The sequence below is a fragment of the Alligator sinensis genome, unplaced genomic scaffold, assembly GCF_000455745.1.
Source record: "Alligator sinensis unplaced genomic scaffold, ASM45574v1 scaffold262_1, whole genome shotgun sequence".
In the NCBI taxonomy this organism is placed as follows: domain Eukaryota; kingdom Metazoa; phylum Chordata; order Crocodylia; family Alligatoridae; genus Alligator; species Alligator sinensis.
The window spans coordinates 3,084,523-3,098,963 of record NW_005841904.1 but is presented as its reverse complement, the minus strand read 5'-3'; the positions used below and the strand labels follow the sequence as shown (position 1 = coordinate 3,098,963).

Genomic DNA, 14,441 nt, shown 5'->3' with positions numbered 1-14,441 from the left:
CATCATGTTAACTTTTATCAAAAGTGGCATGGCAGGAATGTTTTAGATGGCATTACCAGTTACAAGTTAGTAAAATTAGGGGCTCCATAGAGAAAGCTAATATTGAATCTTGTAAAAAATGTTCTCTCATTATTTTAATACATTTTACTGATACAGTGGCAGAGTATATAAACACCACAAAAAATTCATTACTTCTGTCACAGCTCTTAGGGTGCTAGGTAATGATATTATAACTGAAAAAAGATGTAAAAACTTCAACAAAATGATGATTATTATACTGATTAAGAGACCACAGACTATCTAGTAAAAAATGCAACAAGAATTCTTAAACTATAGATACAATAAAAACAAGAATCTTAGGCTAGGGACAGGCATTTAACAGCAGCACTGAAAAAGTGCAGGAAATCTGCAGCATTAGAAAAATGTAGCAAAGGGGTGTGGGGGCATACAAGTGTACCAGCTTCCTGGCTGAAGGGCTACCAAGTCACCTCAAAAGCAAACTCTCCAGCCAGGGGGCAACCAGGAGCTGCTTGTTGGGTAACCCTGCCCCTAAGGGTCCCAGCAATTAACAGCCTGTCCTCCCCTCTACTGGCGAATGAGGTAAGTTGTTAATGATTAGTTGGCAGCTGCTCAAAAGCAGCAGCTACCACAGACAACCTTCTCACCCTGTAAGGGTGGAAAGGGGCAGGAAGAACTACTCTCCTTACCCTGCCACAACTGATAGTGTTGCTGCCAGAGCTCTAGGTCCGCCAGGGCTCTGCCAGTGGAGGCTCAAATCTCCCCATCCTAATGCTAAACTCACTTACCCATTCCACCAATTAGCAGAAATGGTAGGAAAAAGGAAGGGGCCAAATGTGGCCTATGGAGGCATTGCATCTGGCCTGTGGGGCTTCCCACAGGTCAGGAAACTTGGCAGCAGGGAAGCGTGGCCATTAATATGGCCACCTTGCCTTCTGCCAAAATCTCAAACCCTCTGCGCCTGGTCAGAGAAAGGATATGTCCCTTCCCCTTGTGGGCCCAGGCTATACACCCAACTCTGAGGCTGGACCCCACCTCCTTCCCTCCCACAGGGCCAGGCCATGGACCATTGCCTTGGGATAATGGAAATTTCTAGATGATACAGAGGAGACTGTATGTTCTGTTTTAGGTGAGACAGTCCCAGTTTTCGGAGGCTGGTCCTGGCTGGCTGCTGGGAATTATAATGGGCGCCCCAGAAACAAAGGGGTGGGGGGCACAGACTGGCTGAGAATCAGAGCAGCATGAAGTAACCTGCAGGCACACACCACTTTCTGGCTTCCACGCAGCCTGCCCCCACTGACTTAGACTGTTGAGGGGATGGGGGGTGGGCGGCATCCCAGATTTCCAGGATAATGTCCCGGATTTCCATATGGCCAGCCTAAGAGGAGTGTATAACCAGGGGTAGGCAACCCCTGGCATGGGTGCTAGAGTGTGGCATGTGAAAGCATTTTGCTTGGGATGCACACCTCAGGACAGACATCAGTGAAGGGGAAAGGGTTATGCTGACACAACAAGAATTGGGCCCCTTGCAGCTCCCCCGCTGTCCACCCCTGGCATGCCAACATTTTATGAGTCAAGGTGGCAGATGATTTTGGCACTCTGCTCATAAATGTTGCCAATCCCTGGCACAATGATTGTATAGCACCCTGTTCCTGGCTAATGGAATGAAGGCCCAGCTGAGAAGGGGTAGGGGGAGGAATATAAAAAAAAAAATCCTAAGACTGTGTATGACTCCACTGAGCTCCAGTTGTCTCCACTGCCAAAATGAACCTCTGGTGGCCACTGCAGCTGGGCCAAACTTATAACAATACTTTTACCTCACAAATATTTCTTCTTTTCTGTGACACATTTTCTGCGTTTGAAATAAAGGTTAGACTAACTGCTATGCAACACAGCTTCAATTTCAGTTTAAAAGGTATAATTGCATAGGAGAATTTTAGTCCAGATCCTATTGTGCCTCTAAGGAATCTAACTGGCACCTGCTGACTTTTAGACAGCTAAGGGCTCATCTGTGCTTTAACAGCTGTATGTCTTTTTCCAAGCACACCCCACCAGGTTTGCATTTTGCAGAGCTACAGGCAAAACGCAAACCTGAAAGTACAACAATGAGGCTGTTTAGTGGTTGTTACCAACAACAAACAGCACTGGGACTAGAGGCCAGAATTTCCCTCCCTCTCTCCCAGGAGAGTGCCTCTCTTTGGACTAGAGTCAGGGCCCCCTCCTGCATTTTTAGATGCTCAGGAAGCCAGCTTCAACAAAAGGGATGAAAGACATCCTCAACCCTGCCTAGCCTGTAGGGTAGGGTAGATATAGGTTCATACCCTATAGGCCTGAGGAAGACTTATAAAACAGATCCTCCCACTTCTGGGGCAAGTGCTCTAACTTGACATCTCCCTTTCTGAGCAAGTTTGATCCCAAAAAGATGTCTGAGCCTTGCCCTTCTGAGCAAGTAAAACTAAGCTAGATCTATATGTGACTGAAGTTTAAGAGACCCTCCACTGAGTATAAGAGTCACATGCCTCCCTAGGCAGAAGAGGTTGTCTTTGGAGTCACATAAGGCTTCTCATTGTCAGAAAGCAGGATGGAACAGGATTGGCCTCTAGGGGAACACTAGACTGCTCAGTGACAGAATGGGAGAATGACATCTCCCTGGGTGAACAGGACTGAACTCCAGAGGTGAGATATTTACTTTTTGAGTAGTGGCAGCAGAATAAGATCTAGGCCTTTGTGTTTTAAGTATATGTAACGTCAGTTGTAGTAATTGCTTTATCCTTTTGAGTTTTCTTTTTACTTTGTTCTCATGTCATGTGATAATGACTTGGAAGAGATTACTAATCTAAAATGAAGTGAAAAATAATCATTAACATTTCTTAATATAGAATACCTACTAATTAAAATGACTGTAAAATTACCTGCTTTGCATGTTTCACTTCATCAAAGTCTTCTGGAAATACAATAGTAGGCTATAAAAGATAAAATACATTTGAATTACAGTAGTGAATCCAACTTGGGTGAACTAACCTTATTAAAATATGTATATACAGAAGACACAGTAAAGTCTAGATGTTTTTATTACTCAAAACCAAAAAATGCAGTTGTCATAATTAAGGTTGTCAAGACAGCACTCCACTATTATTTATAATTATTTATGGGGTTTTTAATACAAAGTAAAAGACAGTCTCTATTTTTACAAGTTACCCAGTTATAAAGAAAAGTCCCCAACCTGTCTATGGCAACAACCCTCTGGAAGAAAATTTGGAGATAGTGAACACACCACCCCCTTGATCTCACAACATTCAAAAACTTGTCTAACTCTATCCCAACTATACAGTTGGCCCAATAAAAGATATCACCCTAAGAAATCCTTGCTTCTGGCATAATTTCTGGACCATCACAACTGCAACGCTCTTTCACTAACTTAATATGAGACAAACTCAAATGTCCATGGTAGCTATGCAATTTCCCATTTATCCAACTATAAAAATCTTTCAAGATGCAATATATAGCACATTTACTTGCAATATTCTATGCACTTTCCCCCTCTTACTCACTAAGGTATGATAGACACAGCCGCAACGATGTTATACATACAAGTCTTAATTGGCTCAGAACGAAGATCCTTTCTGATGCAGTACTCATAGGATGGTAGGACATCTCAAAGAATATTATCCCCAGGCTGAACAGGTCCACTTTCTAGGGAAGAAAAATTCAAGTAATGAAACTAATTGCAATAGTTATTTCTGACATGATCAAAGTAATAGACAAAAAATAACTTACTTTACATTCTCTTCTGGGAGTCCAGAAGAGCAATTATTCCTAATAGAAACATAGTTCATCATTTAGATTTCCCCATACAACATAAGTTCTATGCTATCATATGTACATGGTACTACAACTATTTCAAGTAACCCAAAACACATTCTAGCAAGACCAAAAATGGCAAAACTAAGACTAAAAAAAATTAAATTTTGTTTCCCTCTAGCTTTAATAGCTATCTTGATTTTTATTTGTTAAATTAATTTAGTTGTATAATCAAAGTTAAACAATGGCTACCGTGTATATTTTTAAAATTAGTGTACAGGGCTGCAGTATTTCAGCTTTTAAGCTTTTACATTTTAGTCATATCTGTACCTGACAATTTACAGATAGACAAAGTTTAGTACACAGGGACTTTATGGTATGTCTCTCGGAAGAGAAGACTGTTACTATTCACTCACAAAAAACATAGGAAATAAGACTGGGCGGGCTCTGGATATGGAGTACAATTCCCTGCTGTTGTAGCAAACTATATCATATAATCTTTCTTGAATTTTTAATGTTCTCTATCAAGATTGTTAGGGAGGTTGGGCTTTTTTTTTTGTCCTCAAGCTCCCATCAGAAAGCTGCTCCAGAAACCCAGTCCTCTGATGATTAGACACCTCATTTCAGGATTAGATTGATATATAATCAGTGAATACTCATATGTTCTTTTGCCAACTATATCTTTAAACTTGCATACTGCTGTATTTACTTGATTCCAAGGTGAGGTTCCCCCCCCACATTTAATGTGGGGGAGACCCTCGTCTTAGAATCATGGATTCTAAGTGGGGGGTAGGCGGCTGCTATGGCTCGGGCTCCAACCCCTACCCAGGGTTCAGGCTGTAGCTACAGCTACTTTTTGCCCCTCTGCATCCCCCCGCATACTATATCCCCATTCCCCCACGGGCCCCTCTCCCTTCCCCCCCTCTTGCCTTCGGTTTATGCAGAGAGGCTCTATGCACACTGCAGCCTGGGGTACTGAGCACAGCACCAGCCTAACACCAGAGCAACCCACAGGGCTGATATGGGGGACTGGGCTGGAATTGTGCTCAGTGCCCAAGACTAGAATAGGGATAGAGCCTGCTGGCATGGAGCAAACGCTAGGGGGAAAAGGAGGACAGCAGATGCTGGGGAAGGAGGAAAGCAGAGGCTGGGGTGCCAGATAGGGAGCAGAGGTACCAGGGGACTGGCGCAAGCAGGGGACAAGTTGCTTGACCTTCCCCCACACATCACCTGCATCCCCACTCCTGAAACAGTGGGAGGGATGAATTAAAGAAATCCTCCAACAATCAATCTATACATGGAAAATTATAACAAATTTATAATTTTTTTTTTTATGTATAGAATCTAATTATTGCAGATAGTCTTAAATACAGTGTCATCTTACATTTACATAAATATGGTAGGCTCTTCTCCCTTTTTGGTGTTTAATTCCTTGCTGTGTTTACAACAGCAAGTGTAGCCCTTCTCAACCTTTGATTTGTAGACTATGCAAGACAAGCTTTTTTAGTCTCTTCTCATGGGTTAGGCTCTTCATTTCCTTGATCTTCCTAGTGGTATCTCTCTCCTTGTTCCAGTCTGAATTTATATTTCTTGAACAAGGGAGATAATAATTTTGCACAGTATTCCAGATTTCATCATGTGTTTTATTAAGTCATATTAATATTACCTGATTATATGCTGATTTAGTGCTTCCTTGGACCTCTGGGCTCACGTATAGTGCAGTGCCAACCATCCCTGTTAAGTTACCTGTAAACATACTTAAAATGTTAGTTTCAAAGAGACTGCTGTGGAATATAGCAGCAAAATGGTTAAGAAAATATAGTTTCCTTATTCTTTAAATAGGATTTTAGTACAAAGAACTGGCATGACTTAGAAGATTCTCTTTTCTTTTGTATGCTATGCATCTTTTATTTATAAAATTGCACTTTACATGCACAGGCTGGACAGAATGGATGAAAGTTTAGCTTGATCACGTAGAGAGCTCTGAACACATGTATCCCACAGATGGGAATTTCACTAAACTACAGCGGCAAGGGTGGATCCAGAGGGGGCGGGCAGTACAGTCATATCCCATTTTGAATATGCTGCACATGAGCTCTCGATGCAGAGTCTGGCTGGAGCCCCTGCTTTCATGTGGTTCCAGAGCACAAGGACTGAGAGCTGTCACCATTCCTCCTTTCCCTTGCTGCTGGATTCAGTGGGAGCAGGAGGAAGGTGAAGGGCAAACAGCAGATATTTCTGAGCTCCAGTATGTGTGTGTAGGGGATTGGACAGGAGCAGGAGGGGGAAGGCATCTCCCCTGTGTTCCTGGATCTGCTGCTGTACAGAAGTAAACGGAGAGAAAGGTGAATTCATTTTTCTGCAGATGCACTGGACTTCTCTCCTAGTATAGCAAATGCAAAAGGATGACTGAACAAAATAAACCTGAATTGAGAGGGTATGAGTTTTATAATCCTTTTCAGCAATAGAGACTGGAGGATTTCACCTCGTTCAAGTACACAAAGCAAAGACCATTGGAAGATTTTTCTTGAAACTAGTTTTAAATGTAAAAAATATATATTTTTAGATTTACCCGATGGGTCAGGCTTAGTGAGACTGCTGTCTGAATGATCTTCCCCTTGTTTAGAATCAGCCTGAAATGAGGGGGAGGAGGTGGGAGAAGAGAAATTATACATCTATTATTTAAAAGATTTTTGTTGGCTTTTTCAGATTATCAGTTTATAGTTTCATGATTGCAATTAATATAGTAATTTGTTTGGAAAATTATTTAGAATGAAACATTTTAATTATGTATTAGGCTGCATTCCTGAATACAAATGTACGAGTATGACAGGCTCCCAAGTTTGAAAATTTTGGCTTTAACTTAAAAAAAAAACAACAAACCAAACAAACAACACACTCGCTTCAATTCTAGATAATGATAAAGCCAGTTAATGAGTAAGAAATGCATTTTACTCTTTGGCGCATGTAGGTATGAACACAAAAAATGCCTTAAATTATGGAGTCGAATTAAATTAAGTAGTGAAATAAATAAAGGAGCTATGCACATTTGCTGTTATTTAATATGTTCCTGCCACATTACTCCTACATCAAATAAAAATGCTTTCATGCAGTTTCTGATATTGTTTGGATATTATGATAAAAAAAAAAACAACTTAATTTTACTTAACGCACTTACTGTATTTGCTGGGTGATCTGTAGCTAACCCAAAATCACCAATTTTCACATGATCCTCAGAATCTAAAAAAATGTTTACAGGTTTCAAATCTCTGTGAATCATTCCCTGTTAATGAAGTTAAAAAAAAAAAAAAAAGAGAAGAATGAGAAGGGCTGGATGCATGTGTGTGTTTGGTTACGTACCCCCACACACCCCGCCCCCTACACACATACCTATCTATCTAGATACATGTAACCTCTCTTTTATAAGTCGCTATGAAACAGTATTAGCAATGACCTCTTTTGGATCTGTATACAGTCTACAAAATTAGTGATTATTATTGAGATAATGCTTGAAGACTATAGTTTAGCAGCTATCAATTTTCAGTGGTAAAAGTTGTTTTTTTAAACATAACAATTTGCTTAATTAAGGCAAGTCTAGAGCAATTAATTAAAGTTTATGAAGCTATTTCAGATAAAAATGGATAATAATGGAATAGCGTATACAAAGAGACAAAACAAGACAAGACTTATTTTACAGACTCAAGACAATTAATAAGGACTCTAGATACTGTAATGTTTACAAACTTTTTCATGGATGTAAGCTAATCCATCCAAAATTTCTCGGAAAAGTCTCCAAAGACGACGGGTATCTTCACACAATGCTTGGTCAATAGTATCCCGTAATGTGCTCTTTTCACAATATTCCATCTTTACATGCAAAAACAAAAAAATTGCTTTAGTTAAGAAAAAAATGAAAGACGTTTATCTCTGAAAATATATTAATGCTTTACTCTGTTCTACAACCACAAAAAGAGCTGAGAGCAAATTGTATAGATCAGCTGTGCTCAGCCTTTTGGGGCCATGGACTGGATGTGTGGTGCAGGGCCAGATCATACCTTCTACCACTTCCCTGGGGCCCTCAGCTGCCTCTGGCAGGTGCCTGTGTGCCCAAATTGGGCCCCAGGCCACGCCTGTACACCAATCTAGCATGCTACCTGGCTTATTGGACTCTCCAGGGGTCTGGAAATTTGTCAGCAACAGAGTGGCAATTGGTGCCACTGCTCCCCCTGCTGCCAAATTTTCAGACTTCTGGGGACCCCTGCAGGCTGGATGGCATGAATCCACAAGCCAGATCTGGCCTGTGGTCTGGGGACTGAACACCCCTGGTTTATATCATTCAACAGTTCAAGTTGTTCTGTGAGGTCTTTATCTACCAGCAAAAATCATGAACTATCATCTACTGTTATTGGCACAACTTCCAAAATTCCAACTCTTATAAAAGAAACCCTTCCTTGACTTCAAAATAAAAAAACAAAAACTCAGTGGACCTCAAATCTAGAAGAAATACTGTTTTAAACTGTTTTCTTAAATAGTTCTGGACTGACTCCAACGGAAGTTGGAACTCATTAGTGATGTCCATGGTGTTCAACCTGGAGGCTGTAAGTGACAACCAGACTCTTGCCTTGTCATAGGGTTGCTACTGTAGCAGGTCATTGGGGTCTGAGTCTATCTATGTTGATTTGACTGGCTATAGTTTGAGGATTGTATTGTAAGGACATTCTATCACTGACCTCAGAGTAGCTAGCCTTAAAAAAAACCCAACCATGCACAACTTTAAAAACTTGAGCAGGAAATTGCGTAAAAAGAAATCATCCACAGACTGGCTTGTGTTAACCATTTTCAACTGGGACTACGAATTCGTAGTCCATTATCTGGACTAGCTGTTAACTCCAGTATCCCTCAAGAGGTGATCTGCTTTATTCATCCCAACTGATCTAATCAACTTAACTCTTTACCTCTCTGAGCAGGCTCCCCTCCTATCCCTTCCCGTCCCGTATAAAACCTTTTCTTTTCTGCCAGTCCACTCACAGCATCAGACCAAGCTCTGAACCAGTTAGTCTCTAAGATGCCACCCTACCCTACCCAACCTTTTGCCTTTTACATTTATTCAATCCGACCATGATCTTTAGAAATTAATAGGCTGTATTTAAGTTCCACAATTGGAAGTAGGTTCATAAGCAACACTGTGACTGCAAAACAGTGAAAAGGAGTGATGCTCCGATTAGGAAATTAGTCTAAGTAAAGATGGCAAGCAAGAGTTACATAAACACAAAGGGTGGATATTAATTCCTATCTCTAGTAACTAGGGGCCACTTCCAAAAAAGTATTTATGCATTAGTCCTCTCTTAACTGGACTGTGTGCATTTTTAATGTAATGTAATTCAGAATTGATCCGAACAAATGCTTATGCACATGTGAATTTTAGATTTTGCTATGCAACTTATGTCCTGCAGTACTTAAGCTAGAACAGGGGTGGCCAACCTGTAGCATGGATGCCACAAGTGGCACAGGCAGCCTCTGTGTGGCACACAGCAGATGGGTAAGGGGACAGGGAGTACAGGGGTTGATAGGGCAGGAGGCAGAAAGCAGAGCAGGAGTTCAGGTAGGGAGCACAGGGCAGGAAGCAGAAAGAGCAGCAGGTGAGGCAGGGAGCACAAGACAAGAAGCAGAAAGCAGAGCAGCAAATTGGGCAAAGGAAGGGGTTCAGGGCGGCAACCATAAAGTAACCCCACAAGATGTCTAACCTGAATGTATAGGTAGTGTATCGTCTGAACCACTGATACTTTATCTTCTTCACTGTGACTATTCTTTTCACTGTGTTCTTCATTCTACAACATAACAACAACAGTTAGCTAAACACAGAGAAGTCTAGCTCCTCACCCATCAAACCATTTTGGATTGTCAGAATACATTCCTGCAATCTGACTTTCCATGGCTGGATTTTGATGAGAATAAGACAGATAACACATGGCACATGTTCCTACCCATTAACACTGCTTCGAAATCTGCTTCAAAACATGTTCATCAATCATCTCTCATTTTCAAAATGTTAACACATTGCCTACTCCCTGGTAGTAACAGGCTAAAAGAACACAAAGCAACATCTAAATTTTATCTGAACCTCAAATTGCCTTATGTTAGAAAAGGAAAAAATATTAATGGAAAAATAAAGCATGGTCAAAACATTTAGAAAAGTAAATGTTGAATTCAAGTCCAAGCAACAACAACAAAATATACAAGCTATTTTTCAGTGACCAAAAGTGACTGGCTTTTCTGCAGTAACATTAAAATTAAGAATTGAAGGTTACACTAATGTACGATACATAGTTCCAAAAAAAGCATCAACAGAAGAGGGAAAGTGTAACTGACTTGAGGTCAAATATAACCACCAAGGCCAGAGATCCTAAGTGCTATAGGCCACTGGTATCCAGGGTGTGGGCCAGCATCAGGCCCACAGGGCTCCCCATAGGTCCAGAAATTTGGTGACAGGACAAGGAGAAACAGCGTTAACTGTCACAGCTCCAAGAGCTATGGCAATTAACACTGCCACTGCTCCCCACCACCAAATTTCTGGACCCAGGGGGAGCCCACAGACTGGATAACACTGCTCCATGGGCCAATTCAGCCCATGGTCTGTAGGCTGCAGGAAAAATGGATATATTAGCTTTTAAGTGATGTATTGCACTGATTTCACACAGCAAGTGGTGAGGGAGAGGATATTAAAAAAAAAAAAAAAAAAAAAATCACCACATCATCCTGACAAACACCCTCCTCCTCACTTTGTTTTTAAGTCATTATATGCTAGTAGTCATTATTTTGTAAATCAATAACTTTGATTAAAACAGCACAGAATTTGAGTTTTCAAATGAGACCAGGTACTAAAAATCAGATATAAAAGCCCTGAACCTCCAGGAATCAATGCCTACAAGTAACAAAAGAGTAGTTCTATTTCATTCAATGCACGATAGGGGAAACTAAGATTATGGACTGCCCATAACCAAGACACCACTTTTTTTTCTCTATTATTACAGTAGGTAGCTTAATAGATTGTGCATTATTGGCTTTCAAGGGTGATACTCTGGAAGGTGTACTACCAGTACTGAGGAAAGAGACTGAGCTCAAGACAGATCTGTGTTTTGTAATGTATAGTCTTATCTCCTCTTCCAAAAGTTATTTCACAAAAACACTGTCAGTATTAAGTAATATAATATTTACCAGAGAAGGACTTTTACTATTTTCACCTTCATTATCAAATATGATTTCACTTTCAGAATCCGGGGTTGGTCTGTTCAGAAAAAACAAAAAGTGCCTTTTTGATTATGTAAAACCACCCATTTTGCAACAGTATTAGAAGGTTATTTACTGTAAAAGTAGAAAATCTGAGTTTAGAGTAGAGACATTTTTATATTCCTTACAAAAATACACCCAAAAGCGTGAGGTTAAATATAACAGATTAGTCCCATTGGTTACCATTATTGAAATGAAATATTTAAGGTACTTAAAATGGAATATTTTATTTCTATACCTTACGGACAAGAATTCACTTATTTTAATAAAGTAACTAAAGACCTCAAAAATGAACAAAACAAGAAAAGATCCTTAAAACTTGTGAAAACAGAAACAGTTTTATGCAATGTTCTTTTAAAATTACAAAGCACAAAAATGAGATATTTTCAGAACTTTTAAACTATTTTTATGTTGCTGATTACTCAAGGTTCATTATAAAAAATATGTCTTCAGAAGTTCCATATCCCACCAATGACAAAAAATATAAGGCACACGTAGGGAACAGGTAGGGAATGTCTGAGAAAGAAACTTCATGCTTTATCTATTTTCCTTACCTTAAAATCAAGTGATCTGATCTTCCTCTCCTACTATTATGCCAATTCCTGTCACCTAAATTGACTTCTTCTATATGATGTGACTTTGTCTGTGCTCAGCAAGTAGCCTTGACTTTGTTTTTGGAAAAAACTATCTTACACCCTTAGCCTGCAATTATGTGAACTACTTACAGGAGTAACCTTCCTCAAATGCTTGCTTGCAGGGCAGACACCTTGGACTTCTTAGTTTTGTTCTCTTTCTTCTAGTGTCTTATACTGGTAGCAAGGCTAATGATTTATGCAGAACAGCATGTCACATTTTTGTTAAGTTGGGAAAACTCCAAGAGGACAAGCTGGAGTGGTCCTACACTCTGCAATTACACTGTTTAAAAGACCTCCCTGGAAGCTTAGGACTGAATTTCTTTTCCTTCTTATGCTGCAAACCTTCATCAATTTAAAGTGTGTGTGTGTGTGTGTAAGAAATTTAAAGAAAATCTGCCTTTTAATACATTATCAAAACATGTACCATGATAACTACCCACTTAATGCCAATACTAAAGCCTACTTACAAAAATGACTGTGAGAACACCCCTCCACCATCGTCGTCGTCGTCATCATCATCACTAGATTCTTGATTAGCTCCACTAAATTTATTGCTAGAAGATCTTTCACAGGAGGTACTCCACTCAATAGAACTGGTCAAAACAGGGGGAGGGGCATTAGCCTCCACTTCATCCATAGTTTCTCCTTCATGTTTCCCATTAAGCTCTAACTTGGTGAAGATTTTTTTCTCTCCTGTAGCTTCTGATGTTGATGCACTCAGGAGGGGGCTCTCATGTTTTTCTATCCAAGCATTGTAGTATCTCACAATATTCTCATGGTTTAGACGAGAAAGTAATGTTACTTCCCCTTTAATTCTCCGAAACTGCTTGCTGGTAGGATTTATGTGAATACGTTTCACAGCATAACAGCAGCCATCAAGCTTATTTTGTACCTGCCAGTTAGAGCAAATTTAACATTCACTATCAGAGCCCATGCAAGATGCCAGAGCAACAGCACCAATGAATCAAGTTCTCTATTCAAGCAACTGTAAAGTTCACTATGTTGCCTCACTAAAGCACATTTATTGTGCACCCCCAGGACTGTCATCAACAGTGATCCAGGTTTTCTGTTTACCATGGAAAAACAGGGTAAAACCTGTATTTTCTCATTCCAAGGAGAAAAACCTGGATTTTCTCCTTTAAAAGGAGAAAAACAGAGTTGGGCCCCTTGCCATTGCAGCGTGGAACTCCAAATAGCAGCAACAGGCTTCCCTGCCCAGTCCCTCTCTGCCCTGCCACACCGAGTCCCAGAGACCCTGGGGGAAGGGCAGCAGCGGGGACTCCTGATCCCCCAGCAGGAAGCCTGCTTCTGCCACTCTGATGGGCTCTGTGCTCCAGCTGTGCTGTCCGTGGGGGAGGGGGAGCTGGGCTCCGGGCTCCACTCTGCCACAGCAGCTACCACCTCCTACAGGTAGCAGCCAGAGCTCAGATGCTTCTGTGGAGGGTGGGGGCTGCGGACTGAAGTCCCTGGCCCCATAGCCGTGGCAGCTGGGGGCCCCCTGCAGCAGGGCAGGGGGTGGGGAGTAAGGTTCAATGGCATAGGCAGGGCACTGGCATATCAGGGCTGCTCAACACTACAAAGCAGTGCGGGGGGTGGGGTGGGGCGGGCAGCGGCAGCTGGACCCACATCCTGGTGAGTGAAGGGGGCAGGGGGAGCTCTGATTTTTCATGATAAAAACCCCAAAATCAAATACCAAAATGTATAGGTATTTAGATTTTATTTTATTATAGTGATTGAGGCACTGGTAGGCTTCCAAACTGCTTTAAAATTGTAAATATATCAATAAAAATTGTGTTCAACTGATACCTATATATATTATAGTGGCATCTTATTTCAATCATGGAAAAATGTGAATTTGAGGTTTTTAATTGGAGAATTTATGGGGTTTAAAAAAAACCCAAAACAAACAAACCCAGAGAACTTGCGATTTTTAAACAGAGAAAACCAGGATCACTGGTCATCATGATAAAAGAGCGTTTAGTTCTATTCAATTCTCTGTCTCTGCTGGGAACTACTGATTGTTATAAAGTAGGACTGTCAAATGACTAAAAAAAATGTGATCGTGATTAGTTGCATAATTAAAAAAATTATTTGCAATTAATCATGATTTTAAATCACATAGCTAAAAACTCGAAATTATGTTCAGAAAAAGTCAAAGTTATGTAAAATGATGTAGGTACTTTGTATGGTTGGGGAATGGGTGTGGGGTGGGGGGGGAGATGTGTGAAGGTGTAGGGAGCTGTGGGTGTGGGGTTTGGAGCCTGGGGTGGGGGGTTCCTGCATGCCCTAGCAGGATGTAGGGTGCTGTGGATCAGGAGTGAGGGGCAGCAGCAGAGCGGGGGAGGCTGTGACTTGGGAGTGAGGAGCAGACACACACAGAAACAGACACAAAGACACACACAGACACAGCCCAGCAGGTACATCTGTGGAGGGAAGGGGTGTGGGGGAGGGAAGGGGTGGGAGGGGTAGATCAGTTCCTGCATGCCCTAGCAGGATGTAGGGTGCTGTGGATCAGGAGTGAGGGGCAGCAGCAGAGCGGGGGAGGCTGTGACTTGGGAGTGAGGAGCAGACACACACAGAAACAGACACAAAGACACACACAGACACAGCCCAGCAGGTACATCTGTGGAGGGAAGGGGTGTGGGGGAGGGAAGGGGTGGGAGGGGTAGATCAAGGCCCCCATGGTGAGGGAAGGAATGA

The 14,441-nt window shown here is 41.3% G+C and overlaps 1 protein-coding gene across 1 annotated transcript in view; it reads right to left on the bottom strand.

Moving 5' to 3' along the window:
• Positions 1-14,441, bottom strand: part of EIF2AK4 (eukaryotic translation initiation factor 2 alpha kinase 4) — a 72,986-nt gene that overhangs the window by 30,103 nt on the left and 28,442 nt on the right. The window contains exons 13-21 of the mRNA XM_025197753.1: positions 12,209-12,633; positions 11,035-11,104; positions 9,564-9,647; positions 7,564-7,686; positions 6,998-7,102; positions 6,392-6,452; positions 5,486-5,565; positions 3,610-3,711; positions 2,931-2,981 (exon numbers count right to left, since the gene is read on the bottom strand). Of these exons, the coding sequence (XP_025053538.1) occupies positions 2,931-2,981; positions 3,610-3,711; positions 5,486-5,565; positions 6,392-6,452; positions 6,998-7,102; positions 7,564-7,686; positions 9,564-9,647; positions 11,035-11,104; positions 12,209-12,633 (1,101 nt within the window). The remainder of the gene's footprint in view (positions 1-2,930; positions 2,982-3,609; positions 3,712-5,485; positions 5,566-6,391; positions 6,453-6,997; positions 7,103-7,563; positions 7,687-9,563; positions 9,648-11,034; positions 11,105-12,208; positions 12,634-14,441) is intronic.